General features: G+C 35.5%; 1 protein-coding gene across 1 annotated transcript; it reads right to left on the minus strand.

Moving 5' to 3' along the window:
* Positions 1–749: 749 nt before the first annotated feature.
* Positions 750–19,027, minus strand: LOC140161112 (magnesium transporter NIPA2-like). Its single transcript, XM_072184511.1, has 7 exons — positions 18,918–19,027; positions 12,940–13,071; positions 5,027–5,269; positions 4,412–4,468; positions 3,725–3,815; positions 2,293–2,453; positions 750–1,691 (listed from the first exon to the last, which is right to left on the minus strand). The coding sequence occupies exons 3-7, from the start codon at positions 5,169–5,171 to the stop codon at positions 1,048–1,050; spliced, it is 1,098 nt and encodes a 365-aa protein (XP_072040612.1). The 5' UTR covers positions 5,172–5,269; positions 12,940–13,071; positions 18,918–19,027; the 3' UTR covers positions 750–1,047.
* Positions 19,028–27,967: the final 8,940 nt, after the last annotated feature.

Genomic DNA, 27,967 nt, shown 5'->3' on the forward strand with positions numbered 1-27,967 from the left:
TGTTCAATTCTTATCAAGTATACACTATCAACTAATTGAAGTGACTTCAGGGCCGGATTTACCATAGGGCCAGAATCGCCAGATGGGCCCGGGCCCAGGGCCCCCCAAATTGCCCTGTGCAGTGTGCATCTTCCATTTTAGCTGGAAAATTGGGCCAAAATAGCCTACAAAAATTGCAAAATTTTGCGCTCTTTGCGCGCATTTGTCCTTGTTAAGGGTGGTCTTAACCCTGGAATTATGGAAACATTCGGGCTTCATAACTGCTAAATTATTAGTCTAAAGAATATAAAAGTATACATTTTTAGACTGGAAATGACTTGCTGAATTCATCTGTGAGGTCCAATTTGGGCCAAAATGCTCAAATCCCAAAAACGGGTTTTTTGGCCCTAAATTTTTCGTGCAACGAAACAAAATAATTGTTTGGCAAAAAATTCTTTTTTATTAATTTTTAAAACCTAGATAAAAATATCTAGGGACCGTTTTTTTTATTTTTTTGAATTTTGACCAACTTCACCAAAAATATTTGAAATTTGGGCGAAAATCAGGCTGCACATGCCTTCGTCACGGTGCGTTGGGGGCCTCCAAATTTTGGCCAAGCCCAAGGCCCCCAAAAAGGTAAATCTGGCCCTGAGTGACTTCACCTGTAACCTTTATAACTCACCTGTCTGCCCGGTAACTTAATCAAAAATCACCTGTTCAGTAACTTTGCAAGAGTTACCTATACCCAGTAACTTTTTATTTGTTACCTGTACCTATAACTGGCACATTTACACCTTGTAACTAAGTCCCTGCTCAGTTAAAATTACCAGCAACTTCTCAAAGTCATTTGCTCAGTAACTTTAATATCTTTTGAAAGTCACTTGCTTCATAAATTCTGTAAAAACACCATCTCCAGTAACTTCTAAATTGTTATATGTTTATCAGCACAGTAACTCTCAGGTTTACTCTCCAATTTTGTGATGGTAAAACTTCGTAAAAAAGCTGTTGTGTGTCAAGTACTTGAACGGATAGCCAAATCATCCATAGTTCCGAAGAGAGAGCTGATTCCTATTTGTGATTCTCCCGTATTCGTCCGCTCTCTAAATCATCCAATAGTGTCACCTCTTCATCTTCAATAAGGTGGTTACCACCATTTCTATCTACATGGTTCAAGGATAAAAAAGTTGTGTTTTTTGTGCTACCATTCTTATCGTTTGACCTTGTAGTAGATGGCAAGTCTGTCCAACTGATGTTAACATCTTTAAATGCATGCAAGAGGAAGATGCCACTGATAATAGTTCCAAATCCGGCTAGAGTACCTAGAACATCTTGTGTGTTCATACGCATCCATTCTTGAAATAGAATACATGACGCAAGTATAACGCTACTTGTGAAGAACACATAATATATAGGAGTGACTACCGAAGTATTAAACATATCTAGTGCTTTATTTAAGTAGTTCATTTGTGTAGTGATAAACACTATTAAACAAAATATGCAAATCCATGTAAGTATATTTTGAGCAGCTGGTTTGCCTTCAAAGAACTCCTTGACTGCAATTCCAAGTCCTTTGCATGCCATGACAGATAGGGAGCCAATTACAGAGCATATTGTTATGTAGATTAGTATGTTTGTCTGTCCGTAACGAGGAGCATAGTAGCATATCAGTAACATTGCCATGATGAGCACTAGAACTCCATAAGTAATGAAAGCTGTGGGCAAAAAAGAAAGAAATTCTTCAATTAAACAAGTTTGCTCAATTTGTACACTAAAAGAGTACATACAACTCAACACAGCTGCTGCGAAAATACAAATGCACATTACACAAATTACACACCAGATGGATAAGGGAAAGTCACAGCCAAGTATGAAAGAGAGCCTAATGAATGAGTCACATATATGACCATCAATTGATCCTGAGGGCGTCATCAGCTTGCGATGACGTCATACCATCCAACAAAGGATCAATTGGCAGACACCATTGAGAAAGGCAACAGACTTGATTGGCGAAACTACATGGAAAATGTGATTTTTTTCTTGGAATTATACTATGAAAACTTTGAAATCTGATCATGTTATTCCTGATGAATCTCTTCAACAAATATTATACCATATTCCAATGTCACTTCATTCTTTTGTTTGATTCTGGTTTAAATTTCCTAATATCTTTGTTAAATTGCTCCAAAGTTCAATTCAAACAATTATTCAAATATAAAGGCCTGCTATATTTCTATAAATCTTGTTCTTGTCTGGACCTTGCCAGACCAAGTGGACAAAGGTCTTTGAAAAGACTAACCACACATACATACTTACCAGGATCTTGTAGTCTTCTTCCCAGCTCTTCCAAAGAATTACATGTTTCTTCTTCTGGTGCATGTACCACCATGACTATTGATCCTAGTATACATAGACAGCACCCTATCTTTCCTAGAAGGTTGAGAGCTTCGTTGATGAAGTAGGATGACATGACAGCCCTAAAATACAAAATTATATGTGTACAATGTAACTACTATGTCCATATATCTACCTCAAGTCATCGGCACTAGCTTTGAAGTTAAATGTGTTCTGCATTAGCTTAAATGTGTTCTGCATTAGCTTAGCATTACTTGGTGTATGTACATACTTTTATGCATGTGATGAACTCTTGCCTGCTGTGTAATAAAGAGGCTGAAACCAGAGAGCACTTTCTTGTCTGCTGCACAGCCCTTCACAAACAGAGAGACCCCTTTGTCAAGCAGCTGAAAGCTCAATGCGAAAGTCTGTATCCGGGTAGCTGGACACTAACTGCTGAATCTAACACAGCACTTACTCAACTCATTCTCGATCCAACCCGCTTTGCCTGCTATCCCAACCTGCATGCTCACACTGAACCCATCTCAAGACTACTTGTGTACAGACTTCATGTCACAAGATCTGCTATCATCGCTGCTCTGCCTACCTAATGACTTTGTGAAATCCCTAATTATGACATTTAACTGCAAATAAGGACTTGTATATAATATGACTTTTTACAGAATTGATTTTCTGGTGCTCCTAATGCAAAGGAGGGAATTACGTCAACCAACCAACCATGCCGCATATATACACGCAAGAAACCACGCCAAGCCAATGCAACACACGCTGAACTTCAAAGCTAGTGCTGGTGACTTGAGGTAGATATACAGACTATAAAAGGAAATATTTATCAGTTCACAAGTAGCAAATTACATTCTCTGGCAGGCAGGGAAGAACAGCACTTGTTCACACTTTGCGAGCATGCAGAGCGTGAACACGGAAGTGGGGTTCTGTTTGGCTGATTCAATCGTCTGCCAATCATAACAACAAACTGATAATCTGATTGGCTGATTACGTGTCAAAGTGTTGGTCGGCGCAGAACGGCACTCTTGAAGGAAACACAAAGCGCCGCATATGTCGTTCATTACCAGAGCGCTAGCTCAATCAGAGCAAAACACTGCTGTACTTCTCTGGAAGCTAGTGTACTTTAATTTATGACATCTACAGGAATAATGACATTATGAACAAGTGGGGGTGTGTGCTTGTGTGTTTTTATCAACACTGATGCACAAGGATAAACACATTAGAAATCTGTGGGTATCAGCTGACACACAGGAACCGCTGGCATCCATAGTTCCTGGATTACAAACCACAACCCTCTGGGTGATGTTACTACATTAAAGATGGCATTACTGAAACGGTCTTAAAAAGTATTTCATTTTTGTTCATAATACTATAGATGATTACTCACGCAACAAGGACACTAAGTGCTCCTAGAGGGGTCACCAACGTTGCTGGCGCAAATGCATAAGCAAGGAAGTTGCAGAATTCACCAAACGCCACTGGAATAGAAATAAAAAAATTACAATCATGAAGTAGGCATAAAATAACCTTTTTGCCTCTTACTGCAGGATATACTGATGTGACTTTAATATGAAACACTCCAAGTTACTCCACAGAGGCCTGGGTCAAATAATATGACCTGTGTGTTCTGAACCAAGATCTAATATTCACTCAAAATGTCTCAATTTCAGATCTGATTGGGGTGATTTTGCCTGAGCTTACGGCAAAAAAAAAAGCAAAGCCATAGCATAGTTATTGAAGGCCTATGATATGCTTACGCTAGACTAATATTGTTCTCAATTTTCACTACAAGACTCCCAAGTCATCTTCAGATTCAAACCTGTGCATGTTAATTCTATGGACATTTAATCATGGTACTTAGAAGATATTTGGAACTGTGGAAAATTTGTCCTGATAATAGTTTTCTTATTTTTTTTTTTTTTTAATTTTCTGTAGTCTATATTACATTTAAATTAGAGCCATCCAACCCTTTAGTTTACTGGCCAATTGTTTTTGTCATAATAGTAATTGATACTCATCCTTGTAAGTTGAGCTACATGTGCCAAATCTATCATGTATTGAATCTATTACTTACATAGTAGAAAACCAGCCCACCATAACCATTCTCTGAGGTAACCAAACCCTCCATCACCTGGTAAAAAAAACCACATAACAATATAGATGAACTACCCGACATGATTAAAAGAACTTTCACTGTGCTATAGAAGTTTCATGGTTCATGGTACAGTTGTTCTTATGAAGGCTGGAATATACGGTCAAGCTCTTGGGAACCCACTCGTCCGCAAGGTACACAGGTCTGAATTTCTGGTATGGGATACCTGAAAGTCAATATTAAAAATGTTTATAAGCCTTGCTCTGGCACAGAGTTGGTGTGCAAAGTTCAATGGCACCAATGCATTCATAAACTGTCGCTTGCATTGCATACTGTCATTTCTGATGAAATAAAGTTTCTTAGAAAATCACGATTGAAATTCTTTTGCAATACATTTTTGTCAAGTATGTTGCTTTGTACATGTTGACATATTTCATAAAAGAAAAGACTTCAAATTTTGTTATGGAGTGATATTTTATAATTTATATCCCGTTTCCATCTTTCAACAACAACAGTACCAATTACAACAACAACAAAACAACATGAACATTTTTTACCGATGTTATTTCCATGCCAGACCGAAAACATTTTCTGTACCTGCTCTTGTAGAATGCGTCGACAATTTAATCAAGGCTTTCTTCTTCACTATAAAACTGGACCCTATGAATATACTGGAGCTAACTGCTAGCGTAAGACCAATGTAGAAGTCCCTAGTCTCTGCAGGACCTGCCTTGGGGGACATGGTGGTGGTGTGGTTCCCTGCTGCTGTGGAAGTAGATGTGCCCCCTGACAAAGCTGTGTTGAAGTTGGTCCACTCAGTGACAGTTATTAAATCTAATTCTATAAAAGAAAATGAGAGAAAATACATGATTAGGTGAATATGTTTTTGTTTTAATATCCATCTTGGTGTTAGGCTTGGTTATACTCACAGTTTGAAACTATTACCTTTTGGTTTCTTAATAAGCTTTATTTCAACACCAGAAGCAGTGTAAGCAGCTAATTGTATTGTGTTCTTATCACAGTGACAATATTATATAATGAGTTTTAAACAAGCATGCTAGAGTGAATAGGTTCTAATTAATGATGCTAATTAAAAGGTTATTATGTTCAATAAAGAATATGTGTCATTATTAGCCTTTCTGTGACCATAGTTAGCTTTAATATGAATAAATAATTTCAAGTTAATTTGGGTCAATAATTAAGGAGCCCTTTGTGTTCCTGTTACCTTGGTAACATCTGACGTCTTATTTCAAGACCAATTAGCAGTTGACCAAAAAAACACACCCAATAATTCTGACATTTTATTTGCAAAAAGTAGTCTAGTTGCATAATGCCTACTACATAAGTTTATTGCACTCATTGATTTTTATGTTATGTGACTAAAATGAAATGAACACTATCCAATACTCTCAACTACACCATGACGAAACATAATTAAGGTACATACATCCTGGGCACCGTTCAGTGACATTCATTTAACATCATTTCCAATATTTTTTAAATATCAGATTCATTCATTAAATTTTTTCTGACCTATTTTTACATTTTATGAGAAGGCCTATATTTATAATTTGGTGTTTATAGTTTTATTCCCATTATATGCTCATAAATTGAAAGCAGGCAGTTATTCATTCTTTTTCAGATCCCTTTCATAATTTGTTGCCAGCTGGCATGACAACTTTAATAATGTCATACTAGAATGGCTTCCTCAAACAAGACAAAGGGGCTCATTCATGTATCTTTTAGTGACAAATGCATTCTGGATATACTCTTGGTTTTTTTTTACAATAGAGCTACACAGATGTATACACAAAATTAAAAAAATAAATAAAATTACTAAGTTTCATTCTAAGCTTTTTACTTAATATTTTTAACATTGATTCTTTGGGTATTTATTTTTTAATAATATTAAAATATCTCCAGTATATGTTGGAGTATAATAATGGTCAGCAAAAATGCACTGAACACAGTATAGGTGGCAATTTTCTTGAGTTTCATACAGGGTCTTAGCTAGGATTTAAAAAGTGCCCATCATTTTCACCAAATCTGCCTGTCCAAAATTTGACCCTGAAAACATAAACCAGTTGGTTCAACTAGCTATTGCTATAGTCAAGATTTATTAGTTTGGTCTTGTTTTGAGTTCACACAACTTATTCAAGCATCATTATTAGAATTAAGCATATTGTCACAGGCAACCATCTTGCCAGTCGCGGGAACAAACTTCCCATCCAAAATGACACATGTACAGGTGACTAGCTATTAACACCTTGGTTTCAGAATTTGTTCCCAAACATGTAATGCCAGCATATGAGTTGACAAGGATCCTAATGTGTAACTTCTATGATGCATATTAGTCTGGTGCCGAAACCCCAAATATCGACTTAACCCAAAAGTAGCGTCCGCACAATGTTTTTTTGTTGTTTCTTTATCGTCAAGACCTACTGATTCAGAAACTGACTGATGCCACCTCAGCACCCTTGGGCATTTCGAGATATCCAAGATGGCCGCCAATATGGCTATCATCACATATAAATAGCCATATATCAGCTATATAAGCAGGTATGGTGATGATTTTGGCGTCTTTGAGTAGGTTTTAGGTGTGAACGAATTCATATCTGTCCTTATATAAACCACTGAAGTCTTCTTTCACATTGAAATCCAATATGGCCGCCAAAATGGCTGACACCGCATAATAAATAGCTACGTATCAGCTATTCAAACTGGTATGGAAATGATGTTAGTGTCTTTCAATATGTTTTAGGGGTCAATGAATCCATATCTGTCCTTATATAAACCACTGAATTCTTCATTCACATTAAAATCCAATATGGCCGCCAAAATGGCCGTCACCACTACATATAAATAGCTATAACCAGCTATCTAAGCAGGTATGATGCTGATGTTAATGCCTTTAAATAGGTCATAGGGGTCAATGAGTTCATATTTGGCACATAATTGTCCTTATTGAAAACATTGTCTTTATTCACTTTGGAATCCAAGGAGGCTGCCATTTTACATGAATTGCTACATCTGAGTGTAAAACAATGATATAAACTGCTTTAATTATGTTGAATGGGAAGATGTGGTCACTTATTCATCAGATTTGATATCATAATCCTCATGATCACTTTGCTCAGCTACAGTTTTTGTCCATCTGACAACTATAACCTATAACATATCATCATGTGTATTTTTTTAAGGTGCTGGTTGCACCACATCTGGCAATGTCACTTGTTTGGTTCATCTTTCAGCCAACCCAACTAACATCGATCAGGTGGATCCTGGTTTAACACTGGCTCTAGATGCTAACTTGCAAATACACTTGTTTTACATTTTCAGCAAATGCCCCTGTTGTTGGTGCTTGGTTCCAAGGTTTCAACTTAGGCGTGGTTGTCACTTTCCGTTTTGTAATTTTTAACAACCAAGTGCTGTACCCGGGGTGCTGTAGTACCAAATAGCTCACATTGTCCCAGTTGAATGCTTGCATCGCATGCTGCATCAAAGGTGGTAACCTCTGCAATTATGTCATCCACGGCTTGCTCCATATCACCCAACTTCTAACTTATGGCCATTTTGAAGCACTTTGATAACACCTGCCTTTCCAACTCCCCAACGATATGCCACAATGTCACAGCCAGGGAGGATATGAGCAACCAGAAGTTGTGGTACAATGTCTACATGCTTCTTTGCGATCGATGTATAATACTTTAATGTTTGTACGCTTGGAACTAATACCTTCCATAGAAAGGTTACAGGTAGTAATATACCTTCCATAGAAAGGTTATGTGGGCAACATGTGTCATCACACATGACTCTGATATTCTCAATCCCTTGGTTGGCAATAAAGACAACCTGCTGGGTCATAGTAACATCAGCTTCGCATGGTTCGTTTTCATTATAGTCAGTCCTTTGGATCACAATACCCAAATTGACTTCTTGTGGAACAGTCACAACACATCAATGAGCTACAGTGTTTGTTTGCTGAAGATCTTTCACACGATCCCAGAGCTGTTGACAAATGATGTCGATGATCTGAACATTGTTCTTAGTGCCATTAAGTGTGACTTGATTTTGTAGCAGGGAGCTATGAAGGCCAAGCTGATGTTGAATAATGGTTTGTTATTCAGCACAATTGCTAAATGCTCATAAAATGCTTGCCACTGCAATGCAGTATTGTATGCATCAAGATATCAGCTTGTGTACACTGTTTTGTCAAATTTCTTTCTCCTAAATATATTGCCGAAACCTAAAATATCGTCTTAATCCACACAATGCTTTTTTGTTGTATAGTGTGAAAACAAACATACTGTAACACGTCGACTTGTTGCGCAGGATCTTATTCTGTCCCGCAAGAAGTCAATTTGGTTATTGTAATCCAACGGACTGATATGAAAATAAACCACGCAAAGCTGATGTTGTTATGTCCCAGCAAGTTATCTTCATTGCCAACCAAGGGATTAAGAAGATGAATGTCATATGTGATGACATGAATGCGTTCCCGTTTCTCACATATAGCTACATCACAGCAATCTTGCCTGTAACCTTTCTATGGATGGGAAGGTACTTTTTCCAAGCATACAATAATAAATATTTCAGCAACCGCAAAGAAGCATGTATATATTGTACCACAACTTCTGGCTACTCATGCCCTCTCTGGTTCTGACACGATGGCATATCTTTGAAGAATTGGTAAGGCATTTTACTTCTAAAGGACCATAAGCTAGACGGGTGATATAGAGCAAGCAGTGGATGGCACAATTGCAGAGGCTACCACATTTTGTTGTAGCCAACTGGTGTTCGGTACTGCACTTGGTTGTCAAAAGTTGCAAACGGAAAGTGACTGACAACCACACCAAAGTTGAATAACTTGCCACCAACAACTGAGGAATTTGCTGAAAATGTAAAACGACCTCATATGGAAGCAAGCATTTCCTTCCCCCCCCCCCCCTGATCATCCACCTGATCTGGATCCAAGTCAGTTGGGGTGGCTGAAAGATGAAAACAAGCCTCTGACACCTGTGGCATTACCAGATACCGGTATGTAGTTGTACCTGATGAATAAGTGACTTTAATAAAAATCAAAGCTGTTTATATCACTGTTATAGCTCTTAAGCACACTCAGCATTTAGATGTAGCAATCCATGTAAAAAGATGATGACCATCATCGGTTCCAATGTGAGTAAAGAATTGAGTGTTTTAGATATAAAATATATAGATATAGATGTGCCAAATATGAAATTCGTTGACCCCGAAAGCATATTTAAAGACACTAACGTCATCACCATAGCTGTTTATATAAGCCATTTTGCATGTGATGGTGGGCATTTTGGTGGCCATATTGGATTTTAATGTGAATGAAGACTTCAGTGGTTCATATAAGGCCAAATATGAATTGGTTGATCCCTAAAACCCATTTTAAGACACTAACTGTATCACCATATCTGCTTAGAAAGCTGATATATAGCTATGGCGGTCATTTTGTGGTGGCGGTCATTTTGGCGGCCATATTAGATTTCAGCCGGAGTAAAGACTTCAGTGGTTTAGATGAGGACTAATAGGAATTCGGTGACCCCTAAAACTCATTCAAAGACACTAAAATCATCACCATACCTGTTTATATAGCTGATATATGGCTATTTATATGTGATGGCAGTCATTTTGGCGGCCATCTTGGATATCTCGAAATGCCCAAGGGTGCTGAGGTGGCATCAGTCAGTTTCTGAATCAGTAGGTCTTGGTGATATAGAAACAAGAAAAAAAACATTGTGCGGACGCTACTTTTGGGTTTTGGACTTGGGCACCAGACTATATATAACACAAAACAAGTTATATGTCATGTCTATCTGTTTATTAGTAACATATCTAACATTGCTATGATATCTTGGTGTAGATTATTCATCAAGCTGGTAAATCAAAAGTACAGAAATAAATCAAATACCGTACTGGAACTTATGTTTCGTTAACACGACGTTTCATCCGAAATGTTGCGTTAACGAAACGTAAGTTCCAGTATTTGATTTATTTCTGTACTATTGCTATGATATCTTATCAAAACCATACAACTCATCTGCTTTATCTCCATTTGCATACCCAGCCAGAGCTACTCAGACAAGCTCTGTTCAGCTCCCAAATGCTCATTGAATGGGCTATGGAATGGGCTATCTGAGTTGAAATCCATACACCCTCTATGGAAGACATTCATGATCTGAATCTCCCACACAGGGGTTTGTACATGTTGTATGGACAAAACAAGTTAGCCCAGACTTGTAAGTTAGACCTGGTCTAACATGAAAGGATGTAGATTTCAAATGGAGTTACCCATTCAGGTAACCCATATTTAGAAATAGTGAATCATCAGAATCAGATCCCATCAACTAGACCAGTTGCATCCGAACCCGGTGCAAACCTATCCGCACTTACATAGATTGCAACATCTAACCAATTATCTATGCAGCTCCCTAAATTCCATTGGGTGAAGGAAGTTTTTGATAACAGAACAACTTATCACCGATTTTGAAGGCACAAGGAAACTGGAGATCCCAGAGAAAATGAGTGAGAGCAAGCATAAACCAGGTGGATATACAATCCTTGGGTACGACTGGGTATTGACGTTGAACCCAGGACTCCAGTGGTGCAAGGCAAGTGAACAACCACTGTGCCAACTTTCTCTCCCAAAGGCACTATGTATGGAATACAAATTTTGATCATATGCACATAAATATTGTGACTTATTCAAACTAGTTAATCCCCAATAAATTCAAGAATTCATTCATTAGAATACACAAATACTGAACATATCTTGTCATTGCCATAGATCAATGGTATTATCATGGCATGGTCAGTTAGATTTCCCTTATTTTTACCTTATTTTTAACATCTAACATATAAAGCTTACCGGCCATCACACCTACTGAATCTACAGGTACGGCAATATGTTCCACAAAACATCAAACACTTATAGCAAGATCAAGATAATGAGTACGGTACCATACATGTATTTTATAAATGGCAAAAAACTAATACATGTACATGCCTATAAATTTTAACTGATACCTCAATGAAAAGCATCACTTGTGACACATAAATTTATGAAACTGGACAAAATATTATTAGGCTAATAAAAGTCTGTGTTATGTTTATCGTAACATTTTTCCAAACCATAATGAGGCAACTATTTCATTATTCATTACTTTCCAGCATTTCGTTATTTACAAAATAGCTGCCATTTCATCAACAATTGCTTCACTATTTACCCTCCCTACAATATCCTGCCAAAACACAACCCCATACGTAATAGAGGGGCCTACACAAATTTGTATTTTAAAATATTGTTCACCATCCAGGTATTTAGGCCTCAGCACTCTTACTAGTAAAAAAAGGCCATTTAATTGTTTTTAAAAATGACTGACCACATTATTGGTTCTAAAGCCTTGTTTTATGTTGATTTATCATTGGCATATATGTGTGCTTGTGTGTCCACTGGGAATTAATTTTGTACGAAATACTTAATGAATTGTTTTGGAATTTTGGCACGACAAATGCAGCTAAAGAATCCAAAAGCGGGCGGGTTACAATAAACATAACATTGACTTTCATTAGCCTAATAAATCTATGCAGATATTACAATACAAGCATAAAAGTCCCTATATGTATTTGTGTGGACAATACACTAGCTACACAACAGCTGTGTACTGTAACCAATCAAGACGAATGCCAATATTATTATTTCCAGGAGAGAAAATATTAGCCTACTGTAATTTCAAAAAGTACACCATACATGTATTTCATAGTAATTAAATTTGGTAAAATGCAAGCTATATCAAAATACTTTACAACAGGGTGTTTTGTGACCCCCCCCCCTTAAGCTTGTTAATCTTTGTTAATCAACCATTTTTCCAATGGCCCACGACCCATAGATTGGGAACCGCTGATTTAATACACTATAAATTTAAATTATAATGAAAGACAGAAATAAAAAGACTTTATCGCGTCTGATGTCACTGTCAATCAAACTCCCCACGATCCTTGATTGGTTAATAGTTGGAGATAAGGAATAGTAGAAAATGGCGAAAAACTACGCACTTTTACAAGGCAAAAAGCAACTTTTCTAGGCATTGTTGACATGGTGCCTTCGGGAAAGAAAGTTTCCTACTATAAAGACTTTTGAGATGGTTTGTATGTTTGAAGGTGCAAAATTAACAATAAGCACCCGGTTATGCCGCCGCGTTCAGCAAGTCATCATCATGACACTTGTAAACAAACCGGCTCGAGTTTGATGACGTCAGATGCGATAAAGTATTTTTATCTGTCTTTCATTATATCAATTACTTTTCTGATTGGAGTGTATGAATGCTTAAGCATCATCCCATAAAAGTCAAATTCACTTTTGTTTACTTGGTGTAAACATCCCGTCAAAAAATGCTAATCATTACAGTCGCAATTTGAATTCAATGTCACAATTGAAGTTGACTTCTCTGTGTAAACTGAATTTAAGATAACCATTGACTTACCTGTACATGTTTGATTTGGTTAAGTAATGCTTGCTGACAGTACTAAGATGATAAGTAGATAAGTCAAGCTTGTAAGTCTTCCATAGGTTCTACATATTCTCAACTTATTCCAATATGCATGTAGACTTGAATCTGAAATGAGAAAGACAAAGCCAAATTATTAAAAGAACTATAATACATACAAAAAACAAACACGTAGACGAATAATTATAATGTCGTAAAAGAAATTTTATTTCACGAATTTTCGGGCCTCGCCCTTCATCAGGTAATAGTGTAGTATTGTGAGGCCTACACGATAGAAACATTTAAAACATGATCAAAACGCGAGGTAAAAGCTTATTAAGTGACACGCAGGCAAGCTGGCAGACCGTATAAATGTTTTCAATGTTTCTATCGTGTAGGCCTCACAATACTACACTATTACCTGATGAATTTCTTTTACCACACATGCAGATTGTAATCTTGCCAGGGTGGAAATCTACAGAACTTGACTGCTATAACTTTCCATGGCAGCAATATTAATATTTTATGATCTGAATCAATGAATAGTAAGCATATCAGCATATTATTATGTAAAGCATTTTCCACCCTGATGTGGCAGTGACGTCAGTGCGCATTTCAATGGGCCCAGCTACAAATCACCAGTGTTCGCTCAAAGTGTTGGCGTACACACGCTTAAAGACACTGCATAGGTGTGCGACGGTGCGTGAGAAACAGATGCCTCAACGCTTTGACATCGCTGCCACATCAGGGTGGAAAATGCTTTAGTATACTGTACCCCATTTGGGTACAATATATGTCAATAAGAAACTACGATGAAAGAACTCTGCTAAATTAATTAAAAAAGAACTTTCTGAGCATGGCAGGAAAAAGTGGGCAATACGGGAAGCTCATTGCCGGGAAATTTTTGGTTTTTGACCAAAAAATAAAGAAATAGTGAAATACATAAGGGAAATATGTCATACTGGAGGGAAATTTGGTAAAACTGGAGGGAAATTCTGGATTGCTTGCATGGAAAAAAACATTTTTTCAGCCTGTGTTTCTGAGGTGTTTGAGTTGGTAACTTAGAACCTGACCTTTATGAGACATTAATTGTAATCATTGTATTCTCTGATCAATGCATTTAGGAATGTCTGAAATATTTGATAGCAAATATTTATTTTGACAAGTTGACAACAAACATTTGTTAGAAGATAAAAATGACTTGAATAGATTGAATAATGAACAGTGGCAGCACCAGGAATTTTTTTCGGGGGGCATTGAGGGGGCAAAATTGCCGCAAAAAGTGGAAATTTTCATAATTTTGGGTTTTTACTGGGGGGCAAGAGTTCTGACTGGGGGCATTCCCCCCTGGCGCTGCCACTGATAATGAATGAATACTTGCTAAAAGCACTAGTATATCTTACACTGAACAACACCCTCCCCCAAAAAAAAACACCCTGAAGTAATAAGTAGAAACTTCATTTAATGAGTGGCTTCATTCTTTCCCATCAACAAAGCCACTACAGACTACAGAAATGAAATTAATAATCCCATGGACCCATATACTGGCAATGAGCCATTGAATTGTTGGTCACTGACCTGAAACAATGCACCAAATCAACAAGAAGTTTGAATCAGTCCTTTAAATGCTTCCCATTAACTTTGCCATACACTCTGTATTTTCAACACATTGTTAATCTTACCCATGTTAAAGAACGGAGCACTTCTTTGCTTTAAAATAACCTCACATCTTTATGTAACAAATATATTTAAACCTGTAGCATAAATTCTGTATTATTTCTCGATATTTTCATACACTTTTATTTTTTTATGATTATCTGTGTTTCAATATGATGGGTCATATTATTATGAGTAATACTTTAACTGACAAGACAATAGGCATGTAAACATACAGTTTATCTTATGATCAAAGTGCACCATGATAAGTCCATTGACTCTAATCCTAAAACACTTAGATGTCAATATATGATCACAATGAGTTACCATGGATCTGTGTGGGTTACACTTTTTACACCAGGGTCTCACCAGGGTCAGGGCTCAAAATACAAGGTGGCTAAAGGCGATTAGCCATCACATTTCACAAAATAGCCCCTCTGGATTTTCATAGAATCTGTTTAAAATAGCCTTGTAATCAAAAAGGTATTTGAGTCATGACCAGGGTACTACATAAACCTATTGCATTTACGGTAGTCTTGAACTAATGAAAATGTTAAAATAGGGTCATTCCATGTCAATTTTTTAGAAATTTCCCACATTTCCATCTTATTTTTTCTTTAAATTTCACTCAAATCTTGTACCTATTGGCATTAGTAAAACAACCCACAAGTTTCAAATTCCTAGCCCTCATAATTTTCCTGGCAGCTAGATCAAACATTGGGTGGGGTCTATTTTTACCATCAAATCTGACTTTTGAAATAAATGTAAGTTTTAAAAAGGGGTCTATTTGCCTAAATCATATTAGCTGGAGACTTGGAAATGACAATATTAAATTTGGTAGTCAATTTTATTTTAAAAAAAGGGTTGGGCACTTGTTGTGTTGGAATTGCTGTGTCACTTGAAAATGCGCAATAGTATGCATGCCGTTTGCCAAAATGCAAGTAATATTTTTGAGCAAGCTTGAGTTGGGACTTCATTGATGCACACGGTAACAAAAGCAGCATAATTTTCGCCTTATACACTGTTTGTTGGGCACACTTTTTACAGTGTGGGGGTTTGGAATTAAGAAATAAAGGGTAATGCATTATCCTTAAGGGGGTACTACACCCCTGGCCAATTTTGTGCCTATTTTTGCATTTTTCTCAAAATTATAGCGCATTTGTGACAAGTAAGATATGTATATTATAGGGGCAAGGACTACAACTACTGCATTGAAAATTCAGCAACTCAAGGCAAGTAGTTATTGATTTATTGATCAAATATTGGTTTTCCTTCATTTTTGACTGTAACTCCACAACTGTTGTCTGTGTCGAAATAAAATTTCCAGTGCAGTAGTTGTAGTCCTTGCCCCTATAATGTACATATCTTACTTGTCACCAATGCGCTATAATTTTTGAGAAAAATGCAAAAATAGGCACAAAATTGGGCAGGGTGTAGTACCCCTTAACACAGAAATAGTGTGTCCGAGGCAGTTAAAATGTAAATAATGGGTGAGGCGCAGCCGAACCCATTATTTAAACGTTATTACTGCCGAGGACACATTATTTGCATGTAAAGGATAATGCTGCACCCTTTATTTCTATTCTATTACCACAAAATAGTGCGATTTAAAGAGAAAATATCACATTTTTTGCCCAAATATTTCAAGTTGTTTACCTCAAGGTGGAGCGCCTATGCGTAGCCAAAGCGTAAGTGATAGCGAGTATTGCAGAACGCGTAACCATTAACCAAGCGTAATGCTTTGCGTAGAATGCGTAACGACGCTAATATACTGCATCGCGCTTTGCTGTGCGCTGTGATGCGAGAAGAACATAAAGTTTGTTGCCCTGGCCACTTTATTGTTAATTAATGGTCTTTCATGTGATGCGTTTCAACACATCACAGTGTGCGATTTTGAATAATGGGTCGTGGGGGTAATAGAATAGTATGCACTATGCAAATGGGTGGTTAAAACAAAAAAGTGGCTATAACCTGTTGAACAAATTATAGCCGCAGGCGCACTTGATAAACTTAATTAACATTATTTCATTAACGCATTTCCAACATACTTGTCGGGCATTTTTAAAACCTACTAAAATGTACTAAAACCGCGCCCGATTACCCGTGTATTGTTTTCTTAGAACGCTACCGTGAATTTATAAGTACTCAGGAAAGAAAATTACAGAAAATAGGCTGAATGAAAAGTATCCTAATTGTAAGTTTCATCTAAATTTTCAATTCTTTTTCAACTCTTTCTTGAGGCAATCAATTCCCCTTTAACAAAAGTTTCTTTTTGAACTAAAAGGCGACATTGCATTGTTTTATGCCAAAACAATTAGTTTTTGCATTGTCAACAAAAGAGCTTGCAGTACTCCTTTCAATCTAATGGTAACATACATTTCCCTCAGTAACGTAAGTTTCCCACAGAAAACACACGGGCATTATTGAAATTGATGCAAAATTAAAAGGTCATAAGATTTGATCGTCATATCTTCCAGAATGAAACTTAGAAGGACTGCCTTTGATTTATGAATAAAAAGGAGTAGTTTAGAGATACTTTATTTTTGCTGATTTTTCAATTCCAAGTACTGCCGATTTATCGGTTTTGACCCGGTAGTACAAGACAATGATGTATGATGAGAGTTTAACTTTCGCGCCAACATAAAAGCGTCGCAAATACCACAGACAGTGTAGTTGATGGCACATGCCAGCCCTCGAATAATGCCCTCAAAATAGTCCAAAACAGAAATGTTTTGTACTGAGTCTATGTCCTTTACCCAGGGCAGTCACTTGCCGTGCCCTCTAATTAATGAAGTTGCCGTCGGTGCCCCAGCCCTGCCCCTTCATTATAAAATCATCTACATGTATCTATGTTTGTGTGTGTTTTCTTCACTTGTGAGAAATTGCCTTGGTGCCCTTCTCAAATTTTCAACAGTTGCCATGATGCCCTCTTGAAATATTACAAACTGCTGTGCTGCCTTGCCTTTTCAGTGAAAATCCAAAGCAATTATTAACTTGCCCTAAAAAGGTTGCCGTGCCCCTTCAGATCCTTAATTTGAGGGCTGGCACATGCCCAGAGGACCATACCAGGATCTGGGCGACCAATCACAAGCCAGAGGAAATTCATTTGTTCAGATTTATTCAAGATTTGGACATTTTCTTGACAATTTCTTGACTTTTCTTAACTATTTCTTTATTTAAATTGTAAAGAAATAGTTAAGAAAAATCAAGAAATGGTCAAGAAAATGTCCGAATCTGAACTAAATCTTGACAAATGAACTTCGTAGTTAGATGCATTACATCATGTCCAATTTTAGTAGGCCAGAAATCCAACAATCTCATCAGGGTCTTACTCTTAGGCTATCTGACTTTGCAGCCCATACACGATCAAAATATTGATCACACTGATCAATATTGGAGACTCTAGATGCAGGAATCTCGATGATGCAGGAATGGATATAAAATCTACCATTGTGCATGTTCAATGGTAGATTTTGTTTCCACTCTTGTATCTAGGGTCTTTGACATTGATCAATAAGATTGAATGTATATATGGGCCGCATTTAGGCAGGATTAGAAGGTTTCATCCACCATTCGCCTTTTTGCTGATGTCACCGAAATACTGTTTTGTTAGCTGAATCTTTTTGATGAAAGTCAATCTTTGACAAGACGTAACTTTGCTACGGAAAGTGCTAGGACAAAACGGTTTTCAGTTTTGGCTTTCTTTACTCAAGGGCTGTAATTTGATATATAAAATGATGTGGTTTGATGGCAAATTTGAATTCACCTTTCATACCAACATGATATAGAAAGATACTACCATGACCATGTAACTTATTATTCTCTCGGTCGGGTCCACGTCACATCCATTCATGCATTGGAGTGAAAACAACTTATCGCATATTTTTATTTGCAGAGAGTCGAACCTGGCACAATAGTGCATTAGTGTGATAGCTTGCGATACACTCCAGAGTTCGGTGAATGCGAATGTTGTTTTCACTCGACTCCAGTCCAGCTACATGAATTGTCCATGTGTCAGCCGGTTCATGCCCGGATGTCCGACCGACAGAATAGTAGGTACTTAAAAGTCTTAAGCTTACTCTATTTATTTTACTTAGAAGTTGGAATAAGATCGTGAAGATCATGAGATGAGAATAATATTAATTTTAAATTTATTATGAAAAGAGACAGAGAACATCATTAATGATCAACATCATCATGTGATGTTGAATGTTGATGTTGATGTTGATGTTGAGAAGGCGATGTCCATGCCCATCGTCCATCATGATTGAACTTAATGAAGGCCAAGATCAGCAAGCTCAGTATGTACACCAACTTACCCAGCCAGTTTAAAGACAAGGCTTACAAATATTGAAAATTACAGATCTTCAATTCATGACAGATGAGTCACAATATTGCCAAATTCCACGCATTTGATCACACGTAAATGGTAATCGCTGATTTCCAACCGCCGGACCGACTTCATGAATAATTAATCCGATGACGTATCATTTCGAGTATCATTACATGTAATGTACCCTGGTGTATCCACAGAATACCAGTCAGTGTGGTGCTCGGTGGTGTATTTTGCATTGATGTCTAAATCTACGATCTCGTGAAATGATGGTCTGCGGGAGGAAACTCTTATTTTATTAATTATAGGGCCTAGACCTAGACCTACATTCATTTATTTATTTATTTATTTATTTATTTATTTATTTATTTATTTATTTATTTATTTATTTATTTATTTATTTATTTATTTATTTATCTATTTATTTATTTATTTATTATGTATCTATCAATTATTTATTAAATGTTTATTAATTAATTAATTAATTAATTAATTTATTTACTATGTATCTATCAATTAATTATTAAATGTTAATTAATTAATTAATTTATTTATTTAATTTATACTAGGCCTATGCCTATACTTATGGTATTTATGTATCTATTTATTTGTTTGTGTGTGTATTTATTTATTTATTTATTTATTATGTATCTATCAATTATTTATTAAATGTTTATTAATTAATTAATTAATTTATTTATTTATTTATTTATTTATTTATTTATTTATTTATTTATTATGTATCTATCAATTAATTATTAAATGTTAATTAATTAATTAATTTAATTTATACTAGGCCTATGCCTATACTTATGGTACTTATGAATCTATTTATTTGTTTGTGTGTGTATTTATTTATTTATTATGTATCTATCAATTATTTATTAAATGTTTATTAATTAATTAATTAATTAATTTATTTATTTACTATGTATCTATCAATTAATTATTAAATGTTAATTTATTAATTAATTAATTAATTTATTTATTTAATTTATAGGGCCTATGCATAATACTTATGGTACTTATGTATCTATCAATTAATTATTAAATGTTTATTAATTAATCAATTAATTAATTAATTAATTAATTAATTAATTAATTTATTTATTTATTTATTTATTTACTTATTTATTTATTTATTTATTTATTTATTTATTTATTTATTTATTTATTTATTTATTTGTTGTTCAATCACCTATCACATCTCGAACTATATGAATCAAGCAAGCAAGCGAGCAATCAAGCAAGTATTGAATAATTCAATTAATTAATTAATCGATCAATCAATTATAAAATCACATCTGTCAAACAAGCAAACATAATTGCAAGACTCACTCATCCATCACTTACTCACCCCTCTCATTACTCACTCACGCACCTCTTACTCACCCCCTCTAAACATCACTCACTCATCACTCAGTTCATCACTCACTCATCCCTCCCTCCCTCCCTCACTCACTCTCTCTCACTCACCCGCCGTCACTTCCCCTCACTCACTCACTCACTCCCCCGCTCACTCACTTACTCACTCACCACTCACTCACCACTTACTCACTCCACCATCACCCACCCCGTCGCACCCCACACACACACACACTCCACCATCACCACTCACCACCACCACCACCACCACACCACCACTCCACCATCACCCACCCACCCACTCACTCACTCACTCACCACTCACTCCCTCACTCACTCCACCATCACCCACCCACTCACTCACTCATACACACACTCACTCCACCATCACTCGCTCACACGCCCACTCACTCACCCCCACTCACTCACCACTCACCACTCACTCACTCCACCATCACCCACCCACTCACACACCCTCCACCATCACTCACTCACTCACTCACTCACCACTCACTCCACTATCACCCACCCACTCACTCACTCACACCCCCACTGCTAACCCACTCACTCACCATCACCACACACACACCCCTCCACCATCACTCACCACCACCACCACTCACCACCACTCACTCACCACCACTCACTCCACCATCACCCACTCACTCACTCAACCACCACCCACCCACCCACCCACCCACCACCCCCCCCCCACCCACCCCCCCCCCACCACTCCACCACTCCACCATCACCCACCCACCCACCACTCACTCACCACCACCACTCACTCCCACTCCACCATCACCCACCCACCCACTCACTCACACACACACTCACTCCACCATCACTGCTCACACGCCCACTCACTCCACACCCCCACCACCACTCACTCACCACTCCACCATCACCCACCCACTCACACACCCTCCACCATCACTCACTCACCACTCACTCACCACTCACTCCACTATCACCCACCCACTCACTCACTCACCACTCCACCATCACTCACTCCTCACTCACTCACTCACTCACCCCCCTCACACTCACTCACTCACTTACTCACCACTCACACTCACTCGCTCGCTCCACCTCTTCTCATCACTTACTCATTCACTTGTCCCTCCTTCTCTCTTTCATTCACTCACTCCTCCCCCCTCACTCACTCACACTCACCCCTTCATCCCTCCCTCCCTCACCTCTTAATACTCTCTTGCTCACTTACTAGCTCATTCCTTATGACTCACAAACTTACTCACCACATGTTCACACTAGATGCACTCAACTCGATGATTTATCGATTGCGTTGATTGATTGCTTGAGTTATGGTGTTAAGGCTGGTTCAAAGTGAATATTCGAAGGCGAATATTCGGCTTCGAATACGTTTTGGGCGTCAAAATATATGCGGCTTCGAATATAAAACTATGAACCGGAGAAAGATATATTTCTACAATTCATAGCGTTGCCCGACTGTTAACAAGTATTGCCCGTTGACCAAGGTAAGCAAAATTTAGAGAATTTCTTTAACGAAGTTAATAAAATCATAATAGGTAAACTCCATTGAACTATTGTCATGATTTAATGTCTGTATAAATGGGTCAAATAGGAGCAGTGGCATAACCAGTGGGGGCCGGGGTGCAAGCTGCCCCCCGGACACAAAAAACCTGGAAGAAGAGTCCCGGAAGAGTCAAAAATTGGGAAGGGGAAAGAGAGAAAAAGAGGGAAGAAAAAAGAGGGAAGAGAAAGGGGAAAGAAGAGAAAAAATGGGAAGGGAGAAGGGAAAAAAGGGAAAAAAGAGGGCAGAAAAGGGGAAAGAAGAAAAGAAAAAGAGGGAAGAAAGGGGGAAGGAGAAGAGAAAAGGGAAGGGACTCAAGGAGAAGAGAAAAGGGAAAGAAAGAGAGAAGAAGTCTATAGGATCTATACTACTACTTTCATTGTGAAATTTGTACTCTGAAACACTGATATTTTCTAATATGCCAAAACCAGGAGCTTCATGGCGCTCAGCCCCCCCTGACCCCCCGCCTGGGCTTTGCCCCTGGACCCCACCGACTCCACCCGTTTAACGCTTCGTGGCAAGCGAGCGTTCTCTCGAATATAAATACTACTAAACGTTTGATCAGAAATTGGGAAATTTTTCAATCTTGACCCCCCCCCCCGGATGGTCAGGTCTGGTTACGCCCCTGACCTGAATAGGAGTCAAAAAGATTTGGTTTTCGGGGCATTTACGACCTGCCTGTAACAGGCGCGGAGGTTGACCCATACCTTCTTGTAGGTTTCAACTGCAAAGCAAATCAAGAAATGAATGAGTAATAGATAAATAAATAAAATAAATAAATAAATAAATAAATAAATAAGTCAATAAATAAGTCAATAAAAAAATAAATAATTAAATAAATAAATAAATAAATAAATAAATATATAAATATATATAAATAAATAAATAATTAAATAAAATAAAAAATAAATAAATAAATAAATAAATAAATAAATAAAAAAAAATAAATAAATATATAAATAAATATATAAATATATAAATAAATATATAAATATCATAAGATATGATTGAAGCGACGACAAATATGACAGCCCTCACAAGTGTTATATATGAGACCACCCACGGTGACCCACCAAATATATATCTGTCGAGTTCAACAAAATTCAACTCCCACAAATATATTTCCGGTGAATACTTTTTTCATTGGCTGATATCCACTTGAGATCGGTATCATCAAAGTAGTATTGCTCTCATTTCATGACTCATTGAGCAATCAATTTTGGCATTTGACCGAAATACGCGTCAAAAGATAAAAAGTCTCGTTCCGAACTTGTGTAGGCCTACATTGCTAAGGCCTAAGTGTGTTTTAATGCCTGATTCACAAATTATAGAAATAAACAAGAATTTATTTTAAAAGAACACGCAATGATAGGGTACCAACGCTCGTGGTTTTGGTTGTTCTGCATAGTTTATGAAGAGATTCATTGCAAAGCGCTATGTATCCATTCCTACATATTACTTATTTTGCCCTCTTTATTATTAATTATAATTATGAATTTGACTGATAACAACGCATTACATCTTTATTCGGCCCAAAATAACAAAAATGGGTGAACTTCCATGGCAAACGTATTTTTATATCAATAACCAATGATTTACCACCCCGGACCTCACACGTCTTCTGCCAGGGCAGATGCATATGGGGACCTAGAACTGGGGCCAAACATTATTTATGTAAAACCGGTGTGGAGGCATAAATCTGAATTTGGAGATAGACTTTTTTTCTGCATCAGTCGATTTAAATAGAGCTACGTTAATATGGAAACATTCACTTGTACATCTAGGTTATGTTTGTAAGCCTAAATATCATATTATTTGCATAAAACATTACTAATCATATAAAATGGGAAATCTTGTACCGCACTAACTAATAAGGGGCACACCACTAAATCAATGCGCAGTAGGTCTATTTATTGTGGGACATTGGAGCACATCAGACATGTCGAATAGGATTCTGAATACGAAGAATGTCCTTCTTTTTGAAATTCGCAATGAAATACACATTTTATGGCAAATGATTAAAATTGATATTTTGATATTTAACAGTACTCAAATGAAACTTAATAAATCTGATGATTTATACTTATAGCGTATGTAGGTGGGATGAAAAGCCGACAATCAATTGACAATTTTGACCTTTCGTATTGAAGATATGGATTTATTTTCCCAAAACACCAAAAAAAATAGGTCTTTTTGGGGAAAAAAATCCATATCTTCAATATGAAAGGGCAAAATTTTCAATTGATCGCCGGCTTTTCCTCCCAGCTACATACACTTTAAGAAAATATCATTAGATTTATAATATTTACTTCCAGGACTGTTATATATCAATATGTGAAAAATATCACATTCTAATAATTTGTCATAAAATTTGTATTATATATCGTGAATTTCAAAATATGAAAATTATTTGATATCAGAAAGACATTCTTCGTATTCATAATGTAATTCGATATGTCTGATGTGCTCTCATGTCCCACAAAAATACTGTCGAAACGCTCAAAACGCTCATTCCAGATCCTTTAATTTTCATTGGGGATTTTTGAAATCATCGTTCGTCGAACGATATTCAGGTGACCTCGAGCCTTTCATATAAATCAATAGTATCTCGCTATCAGTTGCGCGATATTTAATCCGATTCAACTCATATTTTATTCGTTGCCGTATATATTTTGACGTCACAAAAAGTATTCGAAGCCGAATATTCGTCTTCGAATATGCACTATGAACCGACCCTTATAGAGCCTCCTTGATTAATTGATTATTAATTAAGTTTTTGATTGGGTGAGTGTGTGAGCGATTGATGAAATGATGATTGATTGATTGATTGATTGATTGATTGATTGATTATTGATATATTGATGGACTGGTTGGTCGCGTTTGATCGCGTTAGCGTTTGATCACTCGCTTGCTTGTTTGTTTATTTCATGCTTGATTAATTATTCAATTATGTTTTTATTGAGATGCGAGCGATGAACAAATAAATAATAGAACAAATAAATAAACAAGCAAATGTATAATCATCAATAAATAAATAAAATAAATAAATAAATAAATAAATAAATAAATAAGCAAGCAAGCAGCAGTTATCAATTAATTTATTAAATGACAACGATTTACACCACTCCGAAGTAGCTATAAACAAATAAATAAATAAATGAACAAACAAATAAACAATATATTAATGAAAAATAAACAAATTAACAAACAAACTTATTAACAAACACATAAACAAACAAATAATCAACAAAATATTAACAAAAAATAACAAATAAACAAACTTATAAAAAATAAACAGATAAACAAAATAACATAAAATAACAAACAAATAAAACTTATAAACAAACAAATAAACAATATAATTAACAAAAAGATAAACAAATAAACAAACAAATTAACAATAAACTTATAAACAAACAAATAAACAATATAATAACCAAAAATAAACAAACAAATAAACAAATTAACAAAGTTATAAAAAATAAACAAATAAACAAAATAATTAACATAAAAAATAACAAAAAAAATTATAAACAAACAAATCAACAATATAATTGACAAAAAGATAAACAAACAAATTAGCAACAAACCTATAAACAAACAAATAACAAAGTTATAAACAAAAAAATAAACAAACTTATAAACAAACAAAATACAGACAAAAACTAAAGATAAACAAACAAGCAAACAAACAAAACAAACTTTTAAACAAACAAATAAAACAATATGATTAACAAAAAATAAACAAATAAATAAACAATTAACAAACTCAGTTATAAAAAATTAAAAAAAATAAAAAATATTTAACATAAAATAACAAATAAAATAAACAAACAAATAAACAATATAATTAACAAAATAAATAAACAAATTAACAATAAACTTATAAACAACAAATAAACAAACTTAAAAACAAATAAATAAACAAACAAACTTATAAACAAACAAACAAAATAAAAACAAATAAACAAAGTCATTAACAAAATATAAACAAACAACCAAACAAACAAATTAGCAAACTTATAAACAAACAAGTAAACATTATCATTAACAAAAAATAAATAAATAAATAAACAAATTAACAAACTCATAAACAAACTAATTAACAAACAAAGCAAACAAATAAACAAACAAACTTATAAACAAATTAATAAAATTTTGTTTAAACAAACAAGTAAACAAACTTAACAAAAATAAACAAACAAGTAAACAAAACAATTAACAAAAATTAAACAAACAAACTTATAAACAAACAAACAAAATACAGACAAATAAACAAAGCCATTAACTAAAGATAAACAAATAAGCAAACAAACAAATAAATTAACAAACTTTCAAACAAACAAATAAACAATATGCTTAACAAAAAAATAAACAAATTAATAAACATAAAATAATATGCAAATAAACAAACTAATAAAAAGTGAGTGAGTGAGTGATTCAGTAAAATAATTAACAAACAAATAAACAATATAATTAACAAAAAGGTAAACAAATAAACAAACAAATTAACAACAAACCTATAAACAAACAAAATACAGACAAATAAACAGTTACTAACAAAAGATAAACAAACATGCAAACAAACAAATAAATTAACGAACTTATAAACAAACAAATAAATAATATGATTAACAAATAAATTAACAAATTAACAAACTTATAAAAATAAACAAATAAACAAAATAATATGAAATAACAAATAAAGAAACAAACAGACAAACAAACATAAACAAAATAATTAACAAAAAAACCAAATAAACAAATTAACAACAAACTTATTAACAAACAAATAAACTTATAAACAAATAAATAAACAAATAAACTTTTAAACAAACAAACGAAATGCAAACAAATAAACGAAGTCATTAACAAAACATAAACAAATAAATTAACAAACTTATAAACAAATAAATAAACAATATGATTAACAAAAAATAAACAAATAGATAAACAAACTTATAAACAAATGAATAAAGAAACGTTTCAACAAACAAGTCAACAAATTTATAAAAAAGTCTAAAAAATAAACAAGTAAACAAAACAATTAACAAAAAATAACAAACAAATAAATAAAAATAAAACAAATAAAACAAACCAAATATAAACAAATAGTTAAAATAATTAATAAGCAATAACAAACAAGTAAACAATCAAATAAACAATACAATTAACTAACAATAACAAATAAATAAACCAATATTGTCCATGTGGTAGTTCGTGCACACTATACTGTGTATCTCGGCATTTTAATACTGCAGAATGCCTAGAACGCTTGTATATACGTCATTTAATTAATTATTCATAAGTCGGTCCGGCGGTTGGAAATCAGCGATTACCCACGTAAATTATGAAAATGTGTAGTTTCTCAATGTACTCCCAGTGGTTAATTTTGGCTCTTTTTACATCGTGTAAACCAATTACAAGCTGATAACCACTGGTACCGGCAAGGGAATTTATTTTCCTTATTCAATTACAAAAGGTAGGGATTCATGTCACACTATCTTTTAAAGGAGGATGACTTGATTTTGATATGATTTCATGACCAGGGATTGAGTCAATATAATTTGTCTTTTGTGTGGGTAGAATGGGTTGGGTCATAAAAAATTTCAACCTGAGATAGGGTGAAGGTCATAAAACAATTTTAGCCTGCATGCTGCAATAGGGGGTCATAAGGGGCTGTGCAATAATTATGAGCCCTGGGGGAGGGTAAAATTGAGGGGGGCAAGAAATTTTGGCGAGCCGAAAGGGGGGGCAAGCGATTTTTGGCCAGCCGAGAGGGGGGGGCAAGCAATTTTGGCACACATTCATGGGGCGCCTTTTAAAATGAATAAAACGTGCTAAAAAGGCTTAGGAAAACGCTACAGAAACGCTTAAATATGCAAATTTTCCTGCTCGCTGCGCTTGCAACATGTATATAGACCATTTAGAATTTGGAAATTGGGATCCCAAAAATTTTGCATGTGCAAGGGGGGCAAAGAATTTTTGGCGGACCGAGAGGGGGGACAAGGGATTTTTGGCGGACCGAGGGGGGGGCAAGCGATTTTTTGCGAGCCATTTGAAATTTTACCCCGGGGTACACCGACACCGCCTGGCTAATAATTATTTGGTGCAGC

Source organism: Amphiura filiformis, chromosome 9 (assembly GCF_039555335.1).
Source record: "Amphiura filiformis chromosome 9, Afil_fr2py, whole genome shotgun sequence".
NCBI classification, from domain to species: domain Eukaryota; kingdom Metazoa; phylum Echinodermata; class Ophiuroidea; order Amphilepidida; family Amphiuridae; genus Amphiura; species Amphiura filiformis.

Coding starts and splice junctions, on each gene's coding strand:
- LOC140161112 (XM_072184511.1), bottom strand. CDS start 5,171: ATGTCCCCCAAGGCAGGTCCTGCAGAGACTAGGGACTTCTACATTGGT. Junction 3,816..4,411: donor GTGGGCTGGTTTTCTACTAT/GTAAGTAATAGA, acceptor TTTCTATTCCAG/TGGCGTTTGGTGAATTCTGC. Junction 2,454..3,724: donor GCACTTAGTGTCCTTGTTGC/GTGAGTAATCAT, acceptor TTTGTATTTTAG/GGCTGTCATGTCATCCTACT.